The sequence below is a fragment of the Pyxicephalus adspersus genome, chromosome 11 (genome assembly GCF_032062135.1).
Source record: "Pyxicephalus adspersus chromosome 11, UCB_Pads_2.0, whole genome shotgun sequence".
Classification (NCBI taxonomy): Eukaryota; Metazoa; Chordata; class Amphibia; order Anura; family Pyxicephalidae; genus Pyxicephalus; species Pyxicephalus adspersus.
The window spans coordinates 51,981,337-51,999,675 of NC_092868.1; the positions used below are offsets into that span (position 1 = coordinate 51,981,337).

Consider the following 18,339-nt stretch of genomic DNA (forward strand, 5'->3'; position numbering starts at 1 on the left):
TATATCTGTATGGCATTTCCCAATGAGGGTTACCCGATGGTGACAATATTGGACCATGCATGTGCAAAGAAAGTTCAAACAGCTGCTTTTTGTCTCCTTTGGAAACCCATTGTGACAACACACTGGGCCTGTGTGGGTCCCAGGCTGGAGAAGATACACTTTCATCAGTGAAGATGGGTGATCGGGCAGACCTGGAATGGATCTGGTCCAGGACTGAAAACATTTACTAACAAATAACAAATAACGTTGAAGAAATCAATTCCAGGTTTTCTGGATCACCCAGATTCACTGATAAAAGTGTATCCTCTCCAGCCTTGGAGAGCTTTAATAAATTAGGCCAAAGAACTCAACCAGGAGAGATGCAGGGCGTTGTTTCCCTTTCACCATGAAGTATCCGAGCAAGGACCTTTATGGCTGAATCACTGGGTGGTATTTTATTTAAAAGTTGCAGAATTACATATTTTTAAATTGCATGATATGTATATATGTATGTACATACATGATATGTGTACATTTTAATATCTTTATATTGCTGTTCCATGATTTTATGGTATATGTATATATACATAAAATTCTTCACCAATTGACTACCACAAACCACCTAAAATAGCATTTGCCAAAAAAGTATAAATAAATCTAAAAGTATACAAACATAAAACTATACCAACGTTACTGATTTTAATACCTTCTATGCCATCCTATTGGTGGTATTTACAAGCAGCAGAATATATTGCAGTGGAATCCATGACTGCCATCTGTATTGTAGGTGATTAATGCAATAAATTCACCTGTTCCAAGCAAAGCCGTACATCAAACACAAGGTTAACTTGGTCCTTCTGAATGGCTCCCCATTAGCTGCCAAAAAGCATCTGCCACTGATTAGTTGGGTCCAATCCCAATGGGATTCGACTGAACCGCTTCTATACCTGGTGATTATTTTTAATTTGTGTGCACAAAATTCGTCTAGTCTTTTCATATTTATTTTTGTAGGTTCTTCTTTAAGGAGGAGGGAAGTTTCAACGTTAATAGTTGTGACCAGAGGAAGTCTATACATTAATATTTGGTTCAGTGACAACTATCTAAGAGGGGATTTTCATCATTATTTATAGACTTTTCTCACTTCCTGCTGAGTCTACAGGAATTAAGGGGTAATTTCCAGAATGAGACATTTACCTTTGTCGAGGTAACATTAGGTTTTTATTGCTTTTGTATTCTTGCTGGAAAGATAGAAAATCTCCCCAGTGTGGACATTCTCTCGAAGGTGTAGAACATATGGCAATGACTTGATACTGCCTTGGGCTTTCTGTATTGGTGACAACTGAATCCCCAATTTCTGTACTGTGTTACCGGAATGGGGGGGAAAATCTCCCGGGTGGGGTCACAGACTGAGATATAACCCTTTAGCTATAGTAAGGCTGTGGATAGCGTGATCACTTGATAATATTAGGGTTCTGGTTGGATTCGTAGTTGCCATATAGATAAATCCATATAAAAGTTCTCCAATGTACCAGAGGCTGTAAAATTGTTAAAAAAGAAGTGAGATCTTTTTCTCCTTCCTATGGGGAAGAAAAGAGGTGTGTGCTATACTCCAGTCCTGGGTTGACAATGCTGCAAAATAGATACAGTATGATAAAAGAACGTTGTCACCCTACAACAGAAAGTATGTTACTGGAACGACCACCGGAACAACATAAAAGAAAAATCAGAAGAAAGCTATTAAAGCCACCACATCTAAAGACTTGTAAGCTTTTAAATATTACATTTTGTGTTCTTGGGTTTAGATATGCTTTAACCTCATTGGTTAACATAAGGTTAATGGTTAATGTGTTATTACTGGCTTTGTAACCAGTCTTAAAATAAAGCCATTGCCTTGCTCTATACAACAGGACTCGTCTTGTGTCATTTCTTGGCAAAGCCTTCCTTGCCTTGAGTAATGTTATTACTTATCCTATTGCAGTGTTCTGTATGCATATTTTTGCTGTTATTGTTGCCCTATGGGTCCTCGGTAGTCAGGTTGCAGGAGGGTACGTACAAGCCAACGGGATAAAAGGTGGGAAACGCCTTTTAATTGAGAACATCAGACCATTAATAATACAACTCTATTTTCTATATAAGTCCCATTATTTGATTTATGGTTTGCACCTGGTGGTCTGTCTACCAAGTTCCAGCCTAAGGAACGTCGACGTAGAACTGGCAACCTACCGCGACACAGCTGGCTCGAACCAGCAGGGGCCCGCTTTTATTTAACTTATCATCGGTGCACATCATATTTCCTATTAGAGCACACATTTGCCTGATTTAGCACAATCACCCAGCCACCCCCTCCTGAACGAGATACAGTGACATAATACCATTTTCTCATAGCGTCTCATTATTTATTCACGGTTTTGCAGTGCCAAAATATCTGTGGATCACTGAGGAAATGAGGTTAACGTCGCGCACCAAGGCGGTATCTCATAACAGATGTGACTTTTTACAAGAAGAAGAAATTAAAGTAAAAAAAACTTTTATAAGTTAACTTTTTTTTTGTACCTTTTTTCTGCTAGACTTGAAGCTTGATTTAACTCGCTATTTGCAATAAAGTTTCGAATTTCCGAGAAATAGGAATCTTCTTTCTCATCTAGAAGTGCATGGTTTTCAGATTCTGAATTGGGGGAGGAGGCGCTGTTTCCGTGGTGGTTTCCCATAACTCCCGAGTGCTGACTCACTGCACGGGAATAAAAATCAGGAAAAGTTTGAAACAGTCACAACTCATTAAGTCTCAGTAAATCATATCAAATGTATAACAATTTTAAAGGGTTACATTAAAAAAAAAATATATAATGTGTGCACAGGAACACATTTTGTTGTTTTTGTGACGTTGACATTGATTTAGTTGCTTTCATGCCACCTGACACATCAAGTCCATTTTTCCACTTAATAATTGTTTCATCAAGGAAAAAGATCAGAAAAGATCCAGTCCCATACCCCCATCATTTGGTCTCCATTACCTAAGGAGTACGATCAACTCTGGTAACCTGTGCTTGAATGGTGGCTCATTGGCTATCATTCTCCATTTACAGAGCCAAGTTCGAACCTTGACCAGACACTAGCTACAGAATTTAGATATTCTACCTGGGTTTGCATAGATTTCCTTCTACATTCCAAAAAACATACTGGGAAGTTCAATGGCTTCCCCCAAAAATGTTTCCCTTGACTTTGTTCAGGTAATTGGGCTACCACCAAGTATATAATTTTAATAGGGGTGCATCCCTTGTCTGTTTCTACTCTCATTTTTTAATTGCAGTTATAGCGCAAATGTGCTTTTAAATATTTATAGTAGGAATTAGATTGTGAGGGCTAATGAGGTAAGAACAAACTTGAAGTGGTACCAGTCTACTTAGCCAGGCTTCATATTTTTTTTCTGTTGGCAAAGCCATCAAAAATATAATTCACTTGCATGATACTAGATACGTCTTGATCTCTAAGCTATACCCTTGAGTCATATAACCTGCCAGAATATGTTAGATTGGAAAATTGACCTAATACCATACAATAGCCGTTGGTGTCCTGCACATACTCCAGTGAAGACCCTGCGCAGAAGTAAAGTAGGCTACAAGACTGAATAATGGTGGACCTTTTGTCTTTTCACCCTAATGGAATTGTTTCAATCTTCACATGACTTAATAAATGGAACAGTCAATGAAACCAATACCCTAGTCTATGGTCCAACCCTTCTCTACAAGCAGGAGTACCAGGCATCCAATAGTCAATGCAGCCATCTACTGATGTTGCCAAAGCTGTTGGTCTTCTAGGAAGACCTTAAAATTTGCCAAAAGAGGAATGGTAACATCTTCATCAAAAGAAGTCGTTGTACTTTGTGAATATTGGTATAACGATTTATTATTTACCTGGAACATTTTCGTGTTCATGTTTTTTAAGGTGTCGATCCAGGTTGGTCTGCTGGCCAAAACATCTATTACACAAGTGGCATTTGAACGGTTTCTCTTTGTTGTGTATGTTCCGTACATGCCGCTGAAGGTTGGAGGAGATGCTAAAAGAGCGGTCACAATATTTACATCTAGAGATAAAGAAGAAAAAGGATTTAGAGAACATTTTAAGGAGTAACAGAACAACCTAATGTGGTTTTGCGAATTTATTGAAAATTTAAGAGTTGTCTTCAACAATGCTTGGACTGGTTGAAAATATTTGGCTAACCCTATGGTACACGTGTAACCTTGGGGAATACAATGTGTAACTGAGGACTTTAATCTCTAGTTTGAGTTCCACTTTAAGGATGCCATATTTTCTTTAGCCCCTTTGGGGTGTGGGAGGGCATTTAAACCTTGAGTAAACAGAATTGTCAATGGCTCAATTTATTCCCTACAATGAATGTGGGACTTTTCTGCAATTTAACGAAAGCCCCTCTCTCTTTTCTCCATTACGCCATATGACCCGGCCGAGACTGGCCCCCGCAAAGAGGTCAACTCCACATCTGCGGTCTCGTGTTCCCCGTCGATGAAAAAGATGGCGTATTTTTGTCAGAAAATAAAGTAAAAATAGTCTGCAGACTGTAACATAAATAGATTGAAAAGCAAAGGCACAACACACTGGAACGTTTCTGGCAGGTAACACGGCCAAAAATATGATATTTTCTTTAAAGAAAGGGGGAGGTTGTGGGGGCTGACAGGGTCCTCTGTACCCCACACAAAGTTCACACTTACTCCGCCACATAAAATATGAGGATAATGATTAATTCCCGTCAGTTTATTCAAATCATTTGCTCCACTCGAAGCCGTAGTGTGTTTTGTTTGCATTAATGGTGAGAAACATATACAGGGTTTTACCAAACTGACAGGCAGGCTTTCGCCGTATGGCTTAAAATCATGTTGTGGACAAATTACTGCTGCCTGGCCTTGATATTTTATTTTTGCTACCTAAAATCGAGACAGCTCGAGGTGTGGATGTGTCACCTAATAAGTTTAAAGCCTTTGATTTCTTCCAAGAGTCAGACTTAAGGAGTTACTCCTGCTGTGGAGAAATGTTTGACTAATACAACATAATTACACTACAGTCTAAATGAATAAAATAATGGCTGCAATAATTCTTATTCTGAATTTCGGTATCCATCTTTTCAAAACATATAAATATAAAACCCAAAAACATTATTTTCCACTAGAACCCATTTGACTGCTGTCACTGGGAAAACAAGTGTGGGAAACTCTCCCCTAAACAATCATAAAAACCAAATGCGGGTTCTAGCTCTTATCCAAAACCAAGATATTGGTTTTAATAAATACTGCTCAATGAATAGTTTTCAGGCTACTGATTAAGATTAAACAATATCCCCATATTTTATGTGCTGGAACAAGTACAGGGTACCAAGACCTGGACTCTTCTTTAACCACCTTCTTTCATAAGAAAAATTTATTTATTATATTTTAGATGTGTCACCTTCAAAAAATGATCCAGTTTGCTGTACTTTTTCTTCCTATTCTATTAATGTTATAGTCTGGGTTTAAAATAATTACCATTGTGTGCATGCTCTACTGACCAGCAACTGGCAGGGACAATATAGTTTGGTTGGCTAGCTGTCCATGTTTTTACAAAGTACAGAAAGGCATGTCTTGACCCATACCAAACTTCCATGAATCAACCAGATGTCTGCTTTCATTTTCTATCCCTCATTAGTAAAAGTACACACCAGCAGGTATATCATTGGAATTTGAAATGTAGGGAATCTTGGAAGACACATTTAGACCAGTGGTTCTCAATAAGTGATCTGTGGAACACTAGGGTTCCTCCAGAAGTTGCAAGGTTTTCCTTGAGCAATGAGCAATGTGTCTCTCAGGTCAGTTTAAGTGACACCAATGCTCTTTTTGGCTATCTGTAAGGGTGACATTCTTCCAATTGGCCAGCAATGTAAGATGAATTTTTTCCAATGACCACCATGCTAATTACTGTGAGCTGTGGATATAATAGTTACATCAGGGGTTACCTTAAAGTTATTTCTAGGCTTCCTCCCTGTTACAAAGGTTGGGGAACACTGGTTTAGAGGGTGCCATTAATACCCATTTAGATACATTTTCAGTGGGAAAATACAAAACTACAAGCAAACCACAGCTGTCAATTAGAAATTTATATCAGAATCCAGTTAAGAAATAATATTTTTTTTATTTCTCTACCTGTAGGGTTGTTCCCCTGTGTGGGTCCTGAGATGTCTTGTCAGATTTGCTGATCGTGGAAAGATTTTGCCGCAGTACCTAATAACAAGTGCAAAACAGTGTTAAAGTTGTGCCCCCTTTACACAAACCCAAATTAGATATCTACAGTCACAGACAGAACCATCTATATATGTCACATCAAGGAGAAAACAAAAAATAACCATTGATTCCCCCCAGGGGCCATGCAACAGTGTGCAATTACCTGCAGGTGTAACGTTCTTTTCCTTTCCGTAAGATTGAGTCTGACAACGTTGGGGGCGGAGAGCGAAAGTTGAAAGGATGGTGCGGGAGGGGCTGTAAGGAGCTTCCGGTGTCGGCCTTCATGTTGGCAAAACTTTCCAGCTTTTCCGTCATGGTCTCGATGGCCGACATCTAGATAAATTAGGCAAATCCGTAAGTGAACAAAACCCAAATTCTTCATTAGTCTACTGGAGACATCACTAATGCAGGATGGTTAAATGGCAATCTGATAAGTTTAGGACTGGTCATATCTGTGTGATATTTATGGGTGCTTTATAGAAGGTGAACCATGTATGAAGTGGATATAGGTGATCAAACTACATATATTCCCACTGGGACTCCAAAACAATCTTCTATGGACAATTGGGAGAACCTTTTTCTGTGATGGCATACAAGGGGGTTCATTCTGTGCACCTTCTGCTATGGTAGTTTGTTTATTGTCCCTTCCCCAGCAGGAACTTGTGCATCCTGGGGTAGAATGATAAGGCAACAGGAATGGTGTGCCTAGTAGGGTGACTATCATTCTACCACATCAGATGGCCCCATCAGAAAGGACAGGAAAGGTCTTGGGGATGTGGGGAGGAGCAGATAAGTCTAAAATCCTGACTAAGGTTCCTACCCCTATCTATTATATATAAAAATATAAATCAGTAGATGACTTCTAATAAATATTGTGGATTGATGGTCTACTGGCTACCAGGTGTCCATGTTTTCATTGACCAGGTTCACGCATTCCACACAAGAGCCCAAAAAAGGAAAGTGGGCAGTTCCCATAGGGAGACATAACTGAAAAAGCCTTAAAAATACCTATCTGGAATCCAAAAAAATGTAATTTGTTTAAATTGTAGAGTGATTGGTGGGATAGGTAGAGGTGTGCTTTAAAGCTTGTCATGGAATATACATCATATGCATGGTACGGAGGGACCCATTCCATTTCCCACTTGCTTTCTTGCAAAACTGCATCCCTGCGAGGTGAAACTGAAAAATGTCAGTTTGAACAGCGGCCAAGGAAGGAGCGGAGGAGCCAGTGAGCGAGCGGAAAGCCAGAGGAAGCCATACATCAAATAGTAGATGCTCTATTGTACAGCCAGCTCTGACCTTTTGCACGTTTACAATACATTAAACCAGGCTCTGGGGACAAACGCAGCCTAGACATTGTTTTAAAAAAGATATTGTTATTAGAAAGCTGTTGTAATTACCAAATATAAATTGTAGCAACCTGGCAGCAATTCCTGGACTCAAACATAGTAATTAGATAGAAAAGAGGTTTAAGTCGGCGGATTTATGCCGTATAGAACATAGGGGTTGAAGATGTAAAAATAAAAAAGTCCAGTGTTTAAAATCAATCATCAACCTTTTTTTGTATCCATATTCACAAGAAATCTTTAAAGGATTGTCCGTCAATAGGCAATGCATTACCTTGCTTCCAACAGTCCAAAAGTTCAAAAGTGCTTTCCAAAAACACAAGTAAAATTATCAGCTTAAAACAGAATATTTTTAATATTTGGCTGCACTGCCTTGGTTTGTTCATCATTTGCTTATCAATCTTAAAAGTTTGCATTTGTGTTCCCTGGTTCCTGCGTCACCCTCCTGCAGCCTCACCCACTGCACAAGAGGCAGGATATACCCCAATGGTTCTGAGGATTAAAGTCTATTAATATACTGGTGTTTTTATCTTTTATACAGTTATAAAATAAAATCAGGGAAAGTGCAATGAAAACCCAAAAAGCTAAGTGACTTTTTTTATCTTTCGATTCCCAAAATCTTGCATGCACAGCCCATAGGTGGCACTAATATATCTGGATTACAATGGGCTCCTGAATCTTCCCAGGCCCCTGTCTGCTGGTATTAGCCGACGGCTTTGTCATATCTACTCCTTTTACAAGTCGATCTCAGCACTATTCTAAGCCAGACAAACACAGGATGTTTCTGGCGGGTCCGCTGCCATTATCCAGTCTTCTCGGAGGAAAATCACTGGAAGTTATTAACTAGACGTTGGTGGGGAAGCAGAACAATAAGGGGTCTATGTGAAGGAGTGAGGTGGGAAAAGTTCTCAAACTTCTAAGACAAAACGAAGAATGTCATTGCTGCTGAGCTGTTATCTCATTAAAGGGATGTTCCACTTAAAGGGCAACTCCATTTTGGTTTACAAAATCTGTATGACATGTATGGACAAGCCGTTCTGTAATATAGTATGAATAAAAGTCAATATCTTAATGTATTTAGTTAACAGTATTTTTTTTCTGCTTTGATGAGTGCCATCCCCTTAAGTTTTTGTCTTTTTTTGTTGTATCTCTAAGTTTTTGTCTTATTACAATATTGGACCAAATAATATGACTAGAGCTGGAAGACCTCCTCCCTTAATGTCTGCAGGGAGACTTAATATAACAACTGATAACAGTGTGCAAAAACTAATAAAAATTACTAAAACCCTTGCAAGATAATCATGATGAGACACCAAAAAGGATATAACATCCTAATGCCACCTAGGGCAAAAAACAAATTGAAGAATTCAAAAACATTGGATATTTTTGGAGCTGCCACAGCTGAACAGATCCAGAAGCTCAGCTTTCATGATGCAAATTTTTATGGATATCATATCACAAATGCATGAATTTACATAACAAACCAGTTTTATTGGTCCATGATGATGCCATAAAATGTAACCAAATTCCAAATCTGCTTACCTGGGGGTGAAAGAGGAGAGGAGATGGCCGTAAGTACTTGTCTTTCATTGTCCCAACAGGGTCTGTCACCTTGCGCTTTTCCACCCTGCTGGACAACAACATAGAGGGTTACGTACCTCAAAGGGAACATAAAATACTAACAATGCCTTAAGATGAGACTGGAAATAAAACTTTAAAATAAATACAACCTTGAAGTATTTAAACTTACCTGTTTCCCCAGGATTCCCAAACAATAATGTGCCATGTGTGTGTCACTCCCACCCAAGCAACATACCACCAATGAAATGCAGATGAGTAAATATGAAGCATACACACTTTCTGGGAGGTGGATGTGACCCCACTGGTTTAAAGTTTTGATCTTTACCATTTTTTTGGCTTATCATAAAGTGGGAGGAACCCTCTGTCCTCCGTAACCAGTTGTCTCCAAAACTGGAGACCCTGGACCTGATTTATTAAAGCTCTCCAAGAACTTTAATAAATCAGCCCCTATTAGAAGATGTCTCCTCTATCCTTGTAGCACTCCCTATTGCAGAATGATAATTGTAAATCATAGCTTTAAAATTAGCATCGGTGTTGTCAACTCGTCCCAGGAATACTGTCAGCTTGCTTTTGGACTACCTGTGAGGTCTATCGGACAGCTTAATGTCCAACCAGGAGGACTGACAACAGCCAGGAGAAATGCAGATATTTGCAGTTTAGAGTTGTCAGCCTGCAACAAAAAGTTGTGCTACTGGCAGCATCTAGTTAAGAAGTTTGGAGAGGATTTACAAAAATGCTAAAACTCCATAATGCCAAACAAACTAAAAAAAAGTTTTACATGCACTTTAATCCGGAGACTGTTCTATTCAGTTTTGTACATTGCTTTCATTTGTGAACTGATCTAGTTCAGTTACTCTTTTCTTCCTGAGAACTTCCCTTTAAAATGTTCTATTTTAACATGTAAAAAATGGATACACTTCAGAGTGATTAATGCAGGGTCTCATCGTTTTGAAGCAAGCTGACTGGTGTGATAAATGGAAGGTCAGCCTAATTGATACATGATCTATGTCATTCGGATGAGGACATTTCCTGTAATTTCATGAGTTAGCATCCTGTGTCTTCTCTCTGGAGCCTCAGCTTGTCCAAGACAGAGAAACAACCAGGACTTCCCTCGATACGAAGCTCAGTTTTCCCTTCAACACAACAGCCTATATATAGTAGGTGGAGAGTGAGCAGACATAAAAAACAACAACGGTCACCGGTGGAGCAATGCCAAAAATGTACGGCAGAGATTGCCCAGTGGTTGCAGCATTTATACGGTGCCTTTGTAGGAATTCAACTGTGTCCTTAAAAGGCTAGTCCACTCACACACAATATATTATATGGACAAAGCTATGCTGACACCCCTTTAAATAACTATGTTAATCTTTTGTAAGTGAAAGGAACTGTTAAAGTTACACGAAATTTAGGTAATTGTGCACTTCCAATATTGTGGTAAGTGCAGAAGACCCTTTATGGCTCCAACATATGTCTCTGTACACAACCCCAGCTCCAAGGCATGGTTTGGTGAGTTTGGTGTGAAGGAATTGGCATACACAGAGCCCTGACATCAACCCAAAAACTTTTTGGATGAAAAGAATGAGAATGTTACAGCATACAAGACATTTGGATAATTGTGTGTTTCTAATGTTGTGGTGACAAACTGGAGAAGAGCCTATTTGGCTTCAACATGTATCCCTGTACACAACATAAGCCCCATAACGACATGGTTTGGCTAGTATGGTGTGCAGGGACTGGCCTGCATAGAGCCCTGACCTCAGGCCAATTTTTTGTATGAGAAGAATGCTGATTGTGAGCAAGGTCTTCTTATCAAGCATGAGTCCCTGACCTCATAAATGTACTTGTAGCTGAATTTACACAAATTGTAATAGACACATTCAGAAATTATGTAGAAAGTCCTCCCGGATCAATGGGGGTGTCTAAAGCTGTAAACAGGGGTTATTATTATTATTATTATTATTAATAAACAGGATTTATATAGCGCCAACATATTACGCAGCGCTGTACATTAAATAGGGGGTTATCAATCCTCATGGTTTTGGAAAGAGGATATCTTATATATAGGTGTTATAATGAAATGCCTATAAACTGTTGGCCTTACAAGGTCCATGGGCAGATTTTGGTTGGGTCAAGTCTTCCATATGCACTCATTTAGAATTCCTAGCTCTGTTCCCACACAGCAGAGATTACTGTTTCTCGTACTATATTCATAACATGAAAAACATGAAAAAATCACAAATAAACATTAAATTGCCTCCTAGTGATTCTGCAGGTAGAAACTCAATAAGAGCCACTGAAAGATACTAAAAACAGTAGAGGATAGAGCAAATCATTGTCATTCACCAGATATGGGCAGAGTTGACAAATTTGGAAAAACAAAAAATATTGTCCCAATTGTTCGTTTTTTTGCACCAAGGCAGCTTCTGTACAGTTACAAAATGAGCCCTAAACATAGGTAATTATCTTATGGGGTTACAAAATAATTGAAAGCAGCTAAAGAATAAATTGCAGAAGCGAGGTGGCCATTAAACATTTTGACAGCTGTTTTCTAACAAAGAATATCAAAGGAAGTTAATGTATAAAACATTTAGGAACATCATTCTACATTATAATATCTCAACATGAGTCGAAGCTGATAAACCCTGAAGGTTTGTTAAAGAAGCAAATAAAAGTACCCCTACATATCAGATACCAGAGGCACATAAACAGAGGGTTGTACTAATCAAAACTGTACCCAGGCCCCTATAAAATATGAGGCCATTGTTTTATGGTTAGGTCAAGGTATGTTATTACCTGTAAATGGGATCCATGAAGAATGGAGAGGGTTTTGCGTAGTGAAGAGGTGGCTGCTGCGGAAGAGGAGGTGGAGGAATTTTTGAAAGCATGTCATTAGTCAACACTTTCCTTTCACCATAGATATGATTTTTCCTAGATTCCCTGGCCCCATTCTGGCTGGCTCTACTTCTGTTACCAATACTGAGGTCCAAGGGCTGCTCCTCTCCCGAAGCCTGGGGTGCCGAAACCTTAGGGGGCATTAAGGCTTGCTTAATCTCTTTTGGTTTGGTGGTGAGATCAAAGGGTGACTCGGAGCTTGTGCTGACAACTTTCTGAAGGTCCCTAGGAGACTTTGGTTCGGCCTTCATGACCAAGTTGTGATTAACTGTCCTTTCTGAGAAGGTTGGATATAAAGAATGTGGAAAATTGGGTAAAAACTGAAAAGGAAACATGGAATGATAGGGGAGTGAACCCATTTTCTTTTCTTGCATGCCCATGAATCCAGGTCCAAAGTATTTCTCTGCAATAGAGGCAATAGCTTTAATAGAGTCATTGGCTGCACCCATTGATGGAAGCAGCTGCTCTTCCGGTGGAGGAAAAAAGGAATGTTGAGAATAGAAAAATGACCTTTCTCCAAGATTATTAGAACTACTGGAAACAGAACTACTGACAATGTCTTGTTTGCTTTCTACAGATTTGTTTTTGTCCTTGTTTTTGTCTCTTTCACTTTCAACATCGCTATCTAAATCAGAACCGGTACCAGTGGTGGTATCCAAATCTGTCCCCGAGGTGGTGTTGACATCTTCAAAGTCACTTCCATCCGACAAGTCACTGCTCCTAGATTTATGTTTTTCCATATATGAGTTTTCCATACTGCTGTCAAACTTGTCCTCCATTGAAAGCTGCTGGTTGCTATTGCTGCTGTTTAAGGAGGACATAAGTGGGAGTTGAGGATTTCCTATTGGGCTAGGAAGCTTGGCTTCTCGAGTATGGTTCAAAGGGCTTTTAAGGAGTGGAGAAGGAGGTAATAAAGGTGGTCGAGGGTACAGCGATGGAGGGAAAATTCCTGGGAATCCAGGAGCCAATGCTGGAAAAGGAGGAGGAGCAGGTGAAAATGGCAAACCGCCTGGATGTGCCCTAGAAGGGAAGTAGTCATTGAAAGCAAGGCTAGAATGATTCATGTTTGGAGAAGGTTTAGACTTGTCCATCAAAGAACTTGGTGTCAAGGGCAGACCAGGGGCAAATATTCCACTTGGGTTGTAATGGTTTTTGCCTTCACAAAAGCGTCGGTGCTTGTTCAGGGAGGAGGTAGTGCTAAACATCTGTCCACAGTCCTTGCATTTAATCTGCGTACGGCAGTCGGCATGCATTCGTTTATGGCGACACAGGTTGGAGAACTGTGTGTACGATTTGTGGCAGACCTCACCTGGAACACCAACAGAAACCAACACAAAAAAATGATCAAATAGGCATAAATATGCAGTGGGAGATCATACAGACATTGGTCAGGCCATTTACTTTATTGTACCCAGGCCCCCATTTACTTTCATAAGGAAATAAAGTGAATGTATAGGAAAAACCTAAATAGATTCATCCTCTCTATCCTTTGTTGACTATGTTCACTGAGACAGAAAGTGATGGTAAATCTACAATGCCTAATAGAGAATATTGTTTAAGTGGAACAAAACCCCCAAAACATACATATCTGCAGTGCAATTTGATTGCTTGTTGGCCCATTATCAATGATACTAGGGCTGTTTTTTGGGTAAATTAGTCTGCTTTGGATATAAGTGAATAAATATCCACATAATTAGGAATCACTTAAAATTTTAGATAAAAGAGTGTATTCTTTTATTCACAAAACCATTGAAGTTTATCCCATTTTCACTTACATATGCAAAATGTTATCTTTAAAGTTTTTGCCATGAGTAAATTTATAGTCACTTTTCCATTTTTTTTTTTTTTTTCAAAACAGGCTAAAATATATATTCCAGTTCCTTGACACACGGGCATCCCAAACGTGTTATGCTGGACATAACATAAGGAGCCATGCTGGGTAATTTATTAGCTAAGACACCGCACTATGTCTAAAATGCATGAAAAGCCTTGGTCCACTGCCCAGGATCTGCAGTTAGAAATGGTGGATTAACACGCTATGAAGTTCTAAGCTGCCAATGTACCGTATCCCAAAGATGACTTTGCTAGCAGAAAATGATGACTACATTATTCTCTGTTTATTTTTACAGAAAAGGAAATGTCATAGGGTTCTCTGTGGTTGGTGGTGAACACTGGGGTGAAAAGGAAGCAGTTAAATGGGCTTCAATGCTCACAGAGGGCTCGTCTACAATTTTTGGCGCTAGCTGACACGTCAGTTGTGGTTTAGCTAAAAAAAAGTAACCTATCACCTGAATCCCTAAAATTGGATAAAGTTAAAAAATGATTAGCTAAAGAGTGGTATCTGATACAAATGATGTGTTGGAAAGCCATTGGACAAATGTAATCAAGGACAGGAGAGAAGTCAATTTTTCACTGCCTTTAATTTAGAAATTATTATTGTCCTCTAAAGTATTCTGACCTTTACAGGTCAGAATATTACATATTTGGTATAAATTATTTAAATATTCCAACAAGAAAAATGGGAGCACAACTAGGGTTCAGACCCATAAACCCAGTGCCGATCAAATATGAAGGTGAACTACAATATCCCTTTTGAGTGGGTTGACCCTTTAACTAACTTTCTACTGTGGTTGGTAATTTCACCTAACTTGACGAATCAAACAATTCGCCAACCAGCGAACAGCCAACAAAAATCCTTTCTAAAATACAGCAGACGTATTTCCCCGTACTGCCTGGGCCCTGAATGTGGACTTGCTGTGGTTCTCTACTTGGGTGGTTGCACAGGCCTCTCTAGTAATTTGCCTTGTGGTTTTTATGGGTTTTCTCAGGAAAATGTGGAGAAGGGATCTAGTTTCGAGCAAGACGACTTACATATGAAAGGTTTGACAGTGCTATGAATGTGCTTGTGCTGCTTGAGACCTGACGAGGTGGCGAAGGTTTTGCCGCAGTCAGGACAGGCGTGCGCCCTGGCTCCGACGTGCTGGGAACGGATATGCCGCTGGAGGTTGCTGGGGTCAGTGAATACCTGAAAGATTTACAAAATAAAAATTATAAGATCACTAATGATTGAAAATGTAGAATGCACGTTATAATACCAACATAATAAACACACGATAAAGGGAAAGATAATACAAAGTGTTTTTAATATACACAGATAAGGTCAATCCCTGGTTTCCTGCTAAAATACTTGGTGCCCCCCTTTTTTTCCCACCAACATCATATTTCTTTATAAAACCAGTTATTAGATCCAAAGGCTGAATGAAGAAGCAGGAAGGTTCAGCCATAGCATAAAATAATGGTTTCCAAAAACTGGTTACAGACATTGATATCTATCTAGTATGTTTGGCTTTAAGGGCTTCAAGGCAAAACTCTAGAGAAACAGCTCAATACGTAGTTGGGATACATATACAATTTCTGTTGTCACTGATAAAAAATTAGTAATTCTGCTCAACCAGTCTTTTGATTCACATGGTTCCATCATAGTGCACAGCTTGAAAAACTAGATTTCTTCTTGCAGAGATTTACAGAACCAGTTGAGTATCGAAGCTGGAGTTGGATTTAAGTGGTGATGGCCCAGTAGGCCGGTTGTAAGTGGAGGAGTAGGAAGGAGCATTGCTAAACCAAGAAAATTGTGTGCCACCTGGCTCGTCATGCTGCCTGTCAGAACCATGTAAATCCCAAGACTCACTGAGCCAAGATCCTTTGATAGATACGTCAGTTCACATATTTCATTTTAATTCCAAGTGTGTATTAATCTGCTTAAAATTTAACATTTTGTGGTTTATCTGTTAACGATAGCATAGATGAACAATACTATATTGAAGATTTTTTTTGTCTAAAAATGATCCTGCTTTTCCTAATGTCCCTCATCTATTACTTTTTGTCTTCATTTTTGTAATTTTTTTTAGATAAAAAAATTCCAACAGACAATGCCATTATGAATTTATTGATTTATGATGTTCTCAGGTGATGACTCCACATGTGTCAATGCTTCTGGCTACCTTGTCATTGTATTTAATATTATATTACCCACTATTTGACTTTTATAAAATAATATGTATTCGTAATGAACCTTATCAGTGGGGTTAAAGATACTTTAAGCTTTGGTCACCAAAAAGTGAATGTTCCTGGGCTTTTTGTATTTGGAGGTATAGTGACTATGTTCTTAGTATTGAAATGGTATGGGTACATTAAAAAAAGACTATATACAGTAACAACCAGGCTAGAGTGCTCACAAATCATGTACCTGGTGCAGATATGCAGACACAGATATGTTATGGCAATGACACCTTCCTTACAGTATTGGTAATGGCATAAAATTACCAGTTTAGCAACTAAATATGGCAGCTAATACTATAAAATGTGTAGAAGTCAGATTTGCCTTTATTTTAGATATAAGGAGCAGGAGCTCCTGTCATATATAAAAGTTTTGGCTTTATATACACAATTAAATAAGTCTAATGTTACATTTTATTAACATTTGGATAGAGTATAGAAAAGTTACAACTCCATGTCAGGTTTCCATGAGACTTCTGTCCTAGAAACACATCATGAAGTCCAAGAAAATACTCCCAAAGTAAAGAGGAATTTCCTCTTAGACTGGTGTCTTCATTGGATAATTTTCTCTCTACTCCTGTTCCAGTTTCTATAACAATGGTCACCAGTGGTGACACCAAAAACAATGAATTAAAAAAATATTGGCTTTAGAAATACCTTAGCTTACTGGTTGATGCAATGGACCAGTACTACTGAAATCAATCAGTGCCCACATTTAGCAAAGGCCAGCCATAGCTTTGCCAGGTCCCAAAAGCCAGACCTTCCTATTCTGCCCTGGGATATAGGTGTGTAGCTGGGGTGGGGATGGGGGGCTTCTCCTATGTTCCCTAGTTGCTCACAAGCTGCCTATAAAGACCATACCACATTTTAATTTTAACTAAAGACAACAAATGTAGCATATAACCTGTTGTTATGACCAACAGTCTTATTTTACCTGTTTTTTAAATTGGCCCCTAATGATATATAACAAATGAATGAAAAGGGGCACTGACTTTAATCCCTATGGAGTCTTACAGGCAAAAAATATGCATACATAACCATAGAAAGGAATATAGAGGGGTCCTTCTGTTTCTACTACAAGGTTGGCCAATCTTTAATTTTCCCTGGAAAACTCCTTCAATGTAATTACAATTCCTGAAAACGTCTAATATTTCACATCTTCTTCTAGCAAATATAACTACTTCTTATCCTATCTATAACAAGCCACAAGTAAGTGCATTGGCTTTGCGTGCGTATTGACGCCCAAGTAATAATGTATCTTTGCACCAAGTTAAATAAAAAAATTGTTACCCCAGTTTGTCTTGGCCCGTAGAGAAAACTTTACAGTGGTTTACTAGCTAACCTAATCCACCACAGTAAAGTGGCATTTTAACCCATTTTGACGTAACATCAAACGGCTGCCAAAAAAATATTTAATGGAACAGGAGGTTTTACAAATGACTTTTAACACTGAGGAAATGGAAACCTTTAGACAGTTAGTGATTTTTTTGTTTGTCAGATCAGAATATCATATAGTATATAACACACACACCTAAAGTTCAAGCGCTTAAAGTTTCTGGAAGCCGAGAATCACATTTCTTTTTGGTTGTTGAAGTTTTCTAATTTAAGAGGGAGGCATGCAGGACTTATCAACATGTCTGAAGGAAACTTGTTTTGTTGTCTCCAGCAACCAAAGAGTCTACTTCCATATTGACCTTGGGAAATAAAGAGTGGCGAGTGGTTTTTAGGTCACATAGGACCCATCCTTTTAGGACAACTGCGGAATAGACTTTACCTACTTTCAATAGTAATAAATAAATTTGGGATTTAGTTGATATCCTTATTTTGCTTCCTCTTGTTTTTAAAGATAAAAGGGTAAAAGTTAAAAACTTTCAAAACCTTAAAAGGTATGGAAAGGTATGGAAGGGTAAGAACATCTATTTTCATAACCAGGAAAATTCATATTCTCTTTTAGTCCTGGAGACCAATGGGTTTGATTTACTAAAGATGTTTAGGCTGTTCACTTGGCAAAGTCAATGTTCAATACATTATCAAGCATTTAAATCTTAGTAAGATCCAGTGACTCTTTTAGCCTGACTTGAATATAGTCAGATTCTAATTCTCCAATATGTATTTGAAAAGCTAAAGGAAGGATCTGGTTCCTACAAGACAACACTGGTCATCACTCTTTCAGACAAATTTTGCATGTAATGTCCTGTACAACTCCCCCATTTTTCTACCGG

General features: G+C 38.7%; 1 protein-coding gene across 6 annotated transcripts in view; it reads right to left on the reverse strand.

Annotated features, from left to right (window-relative positions):
- PRDM16 (PR/SET domain 16) overlaps nucleotides 1-18,339 on the reverse strand; it is a 71,001-nt gene that overhangs the window by 19,412 nt on the left and 33,250 nt on the right. For 4 of the 6 annotated variants that reach the window (XM_072425366.1, XM_072425368.1, XM_072425363.1 and 1 more), the window contains 7 exons: nucleotides 14,933-15,086; nucleotides 11,963-13,370; nucleotides 9,131-9,218; nucleotides 6,406-6,575; nucleotides 6,165-6,242; nucleotides 3,891-4,060; nucleotides 2,533-2,707 (listed from right to left, as the gene is read on the reverse strand). In XM_072425366.1, the coding sequence (XP_072281467.1) occupies nucleotides 2,533-2,707; nucleotides 3,891-4,060; nucleotides 6,165-6,242; nucleotides 6,406-6,575; nucleotides 9,131-9,218; nucleotides 11,963-13,370; nucleotides 14,933-15,086 (2,243 nt within the window). The remainder of the gene's footprint in view (nucleotides 1-2,532; nucleotides 2,708-3,890; nucleotides 4,061-6,164; nucleotides 6,243-6,405; nucleotides 6,576-9,130; nucleotides 9,219-11,962; nucleotides 13,371-14,932; nucleotides 15,087-18,339) is intronic. The other 2 variants (XM_072425367.1, XM_072425365.1) reach the window with 1 other exon arrangement.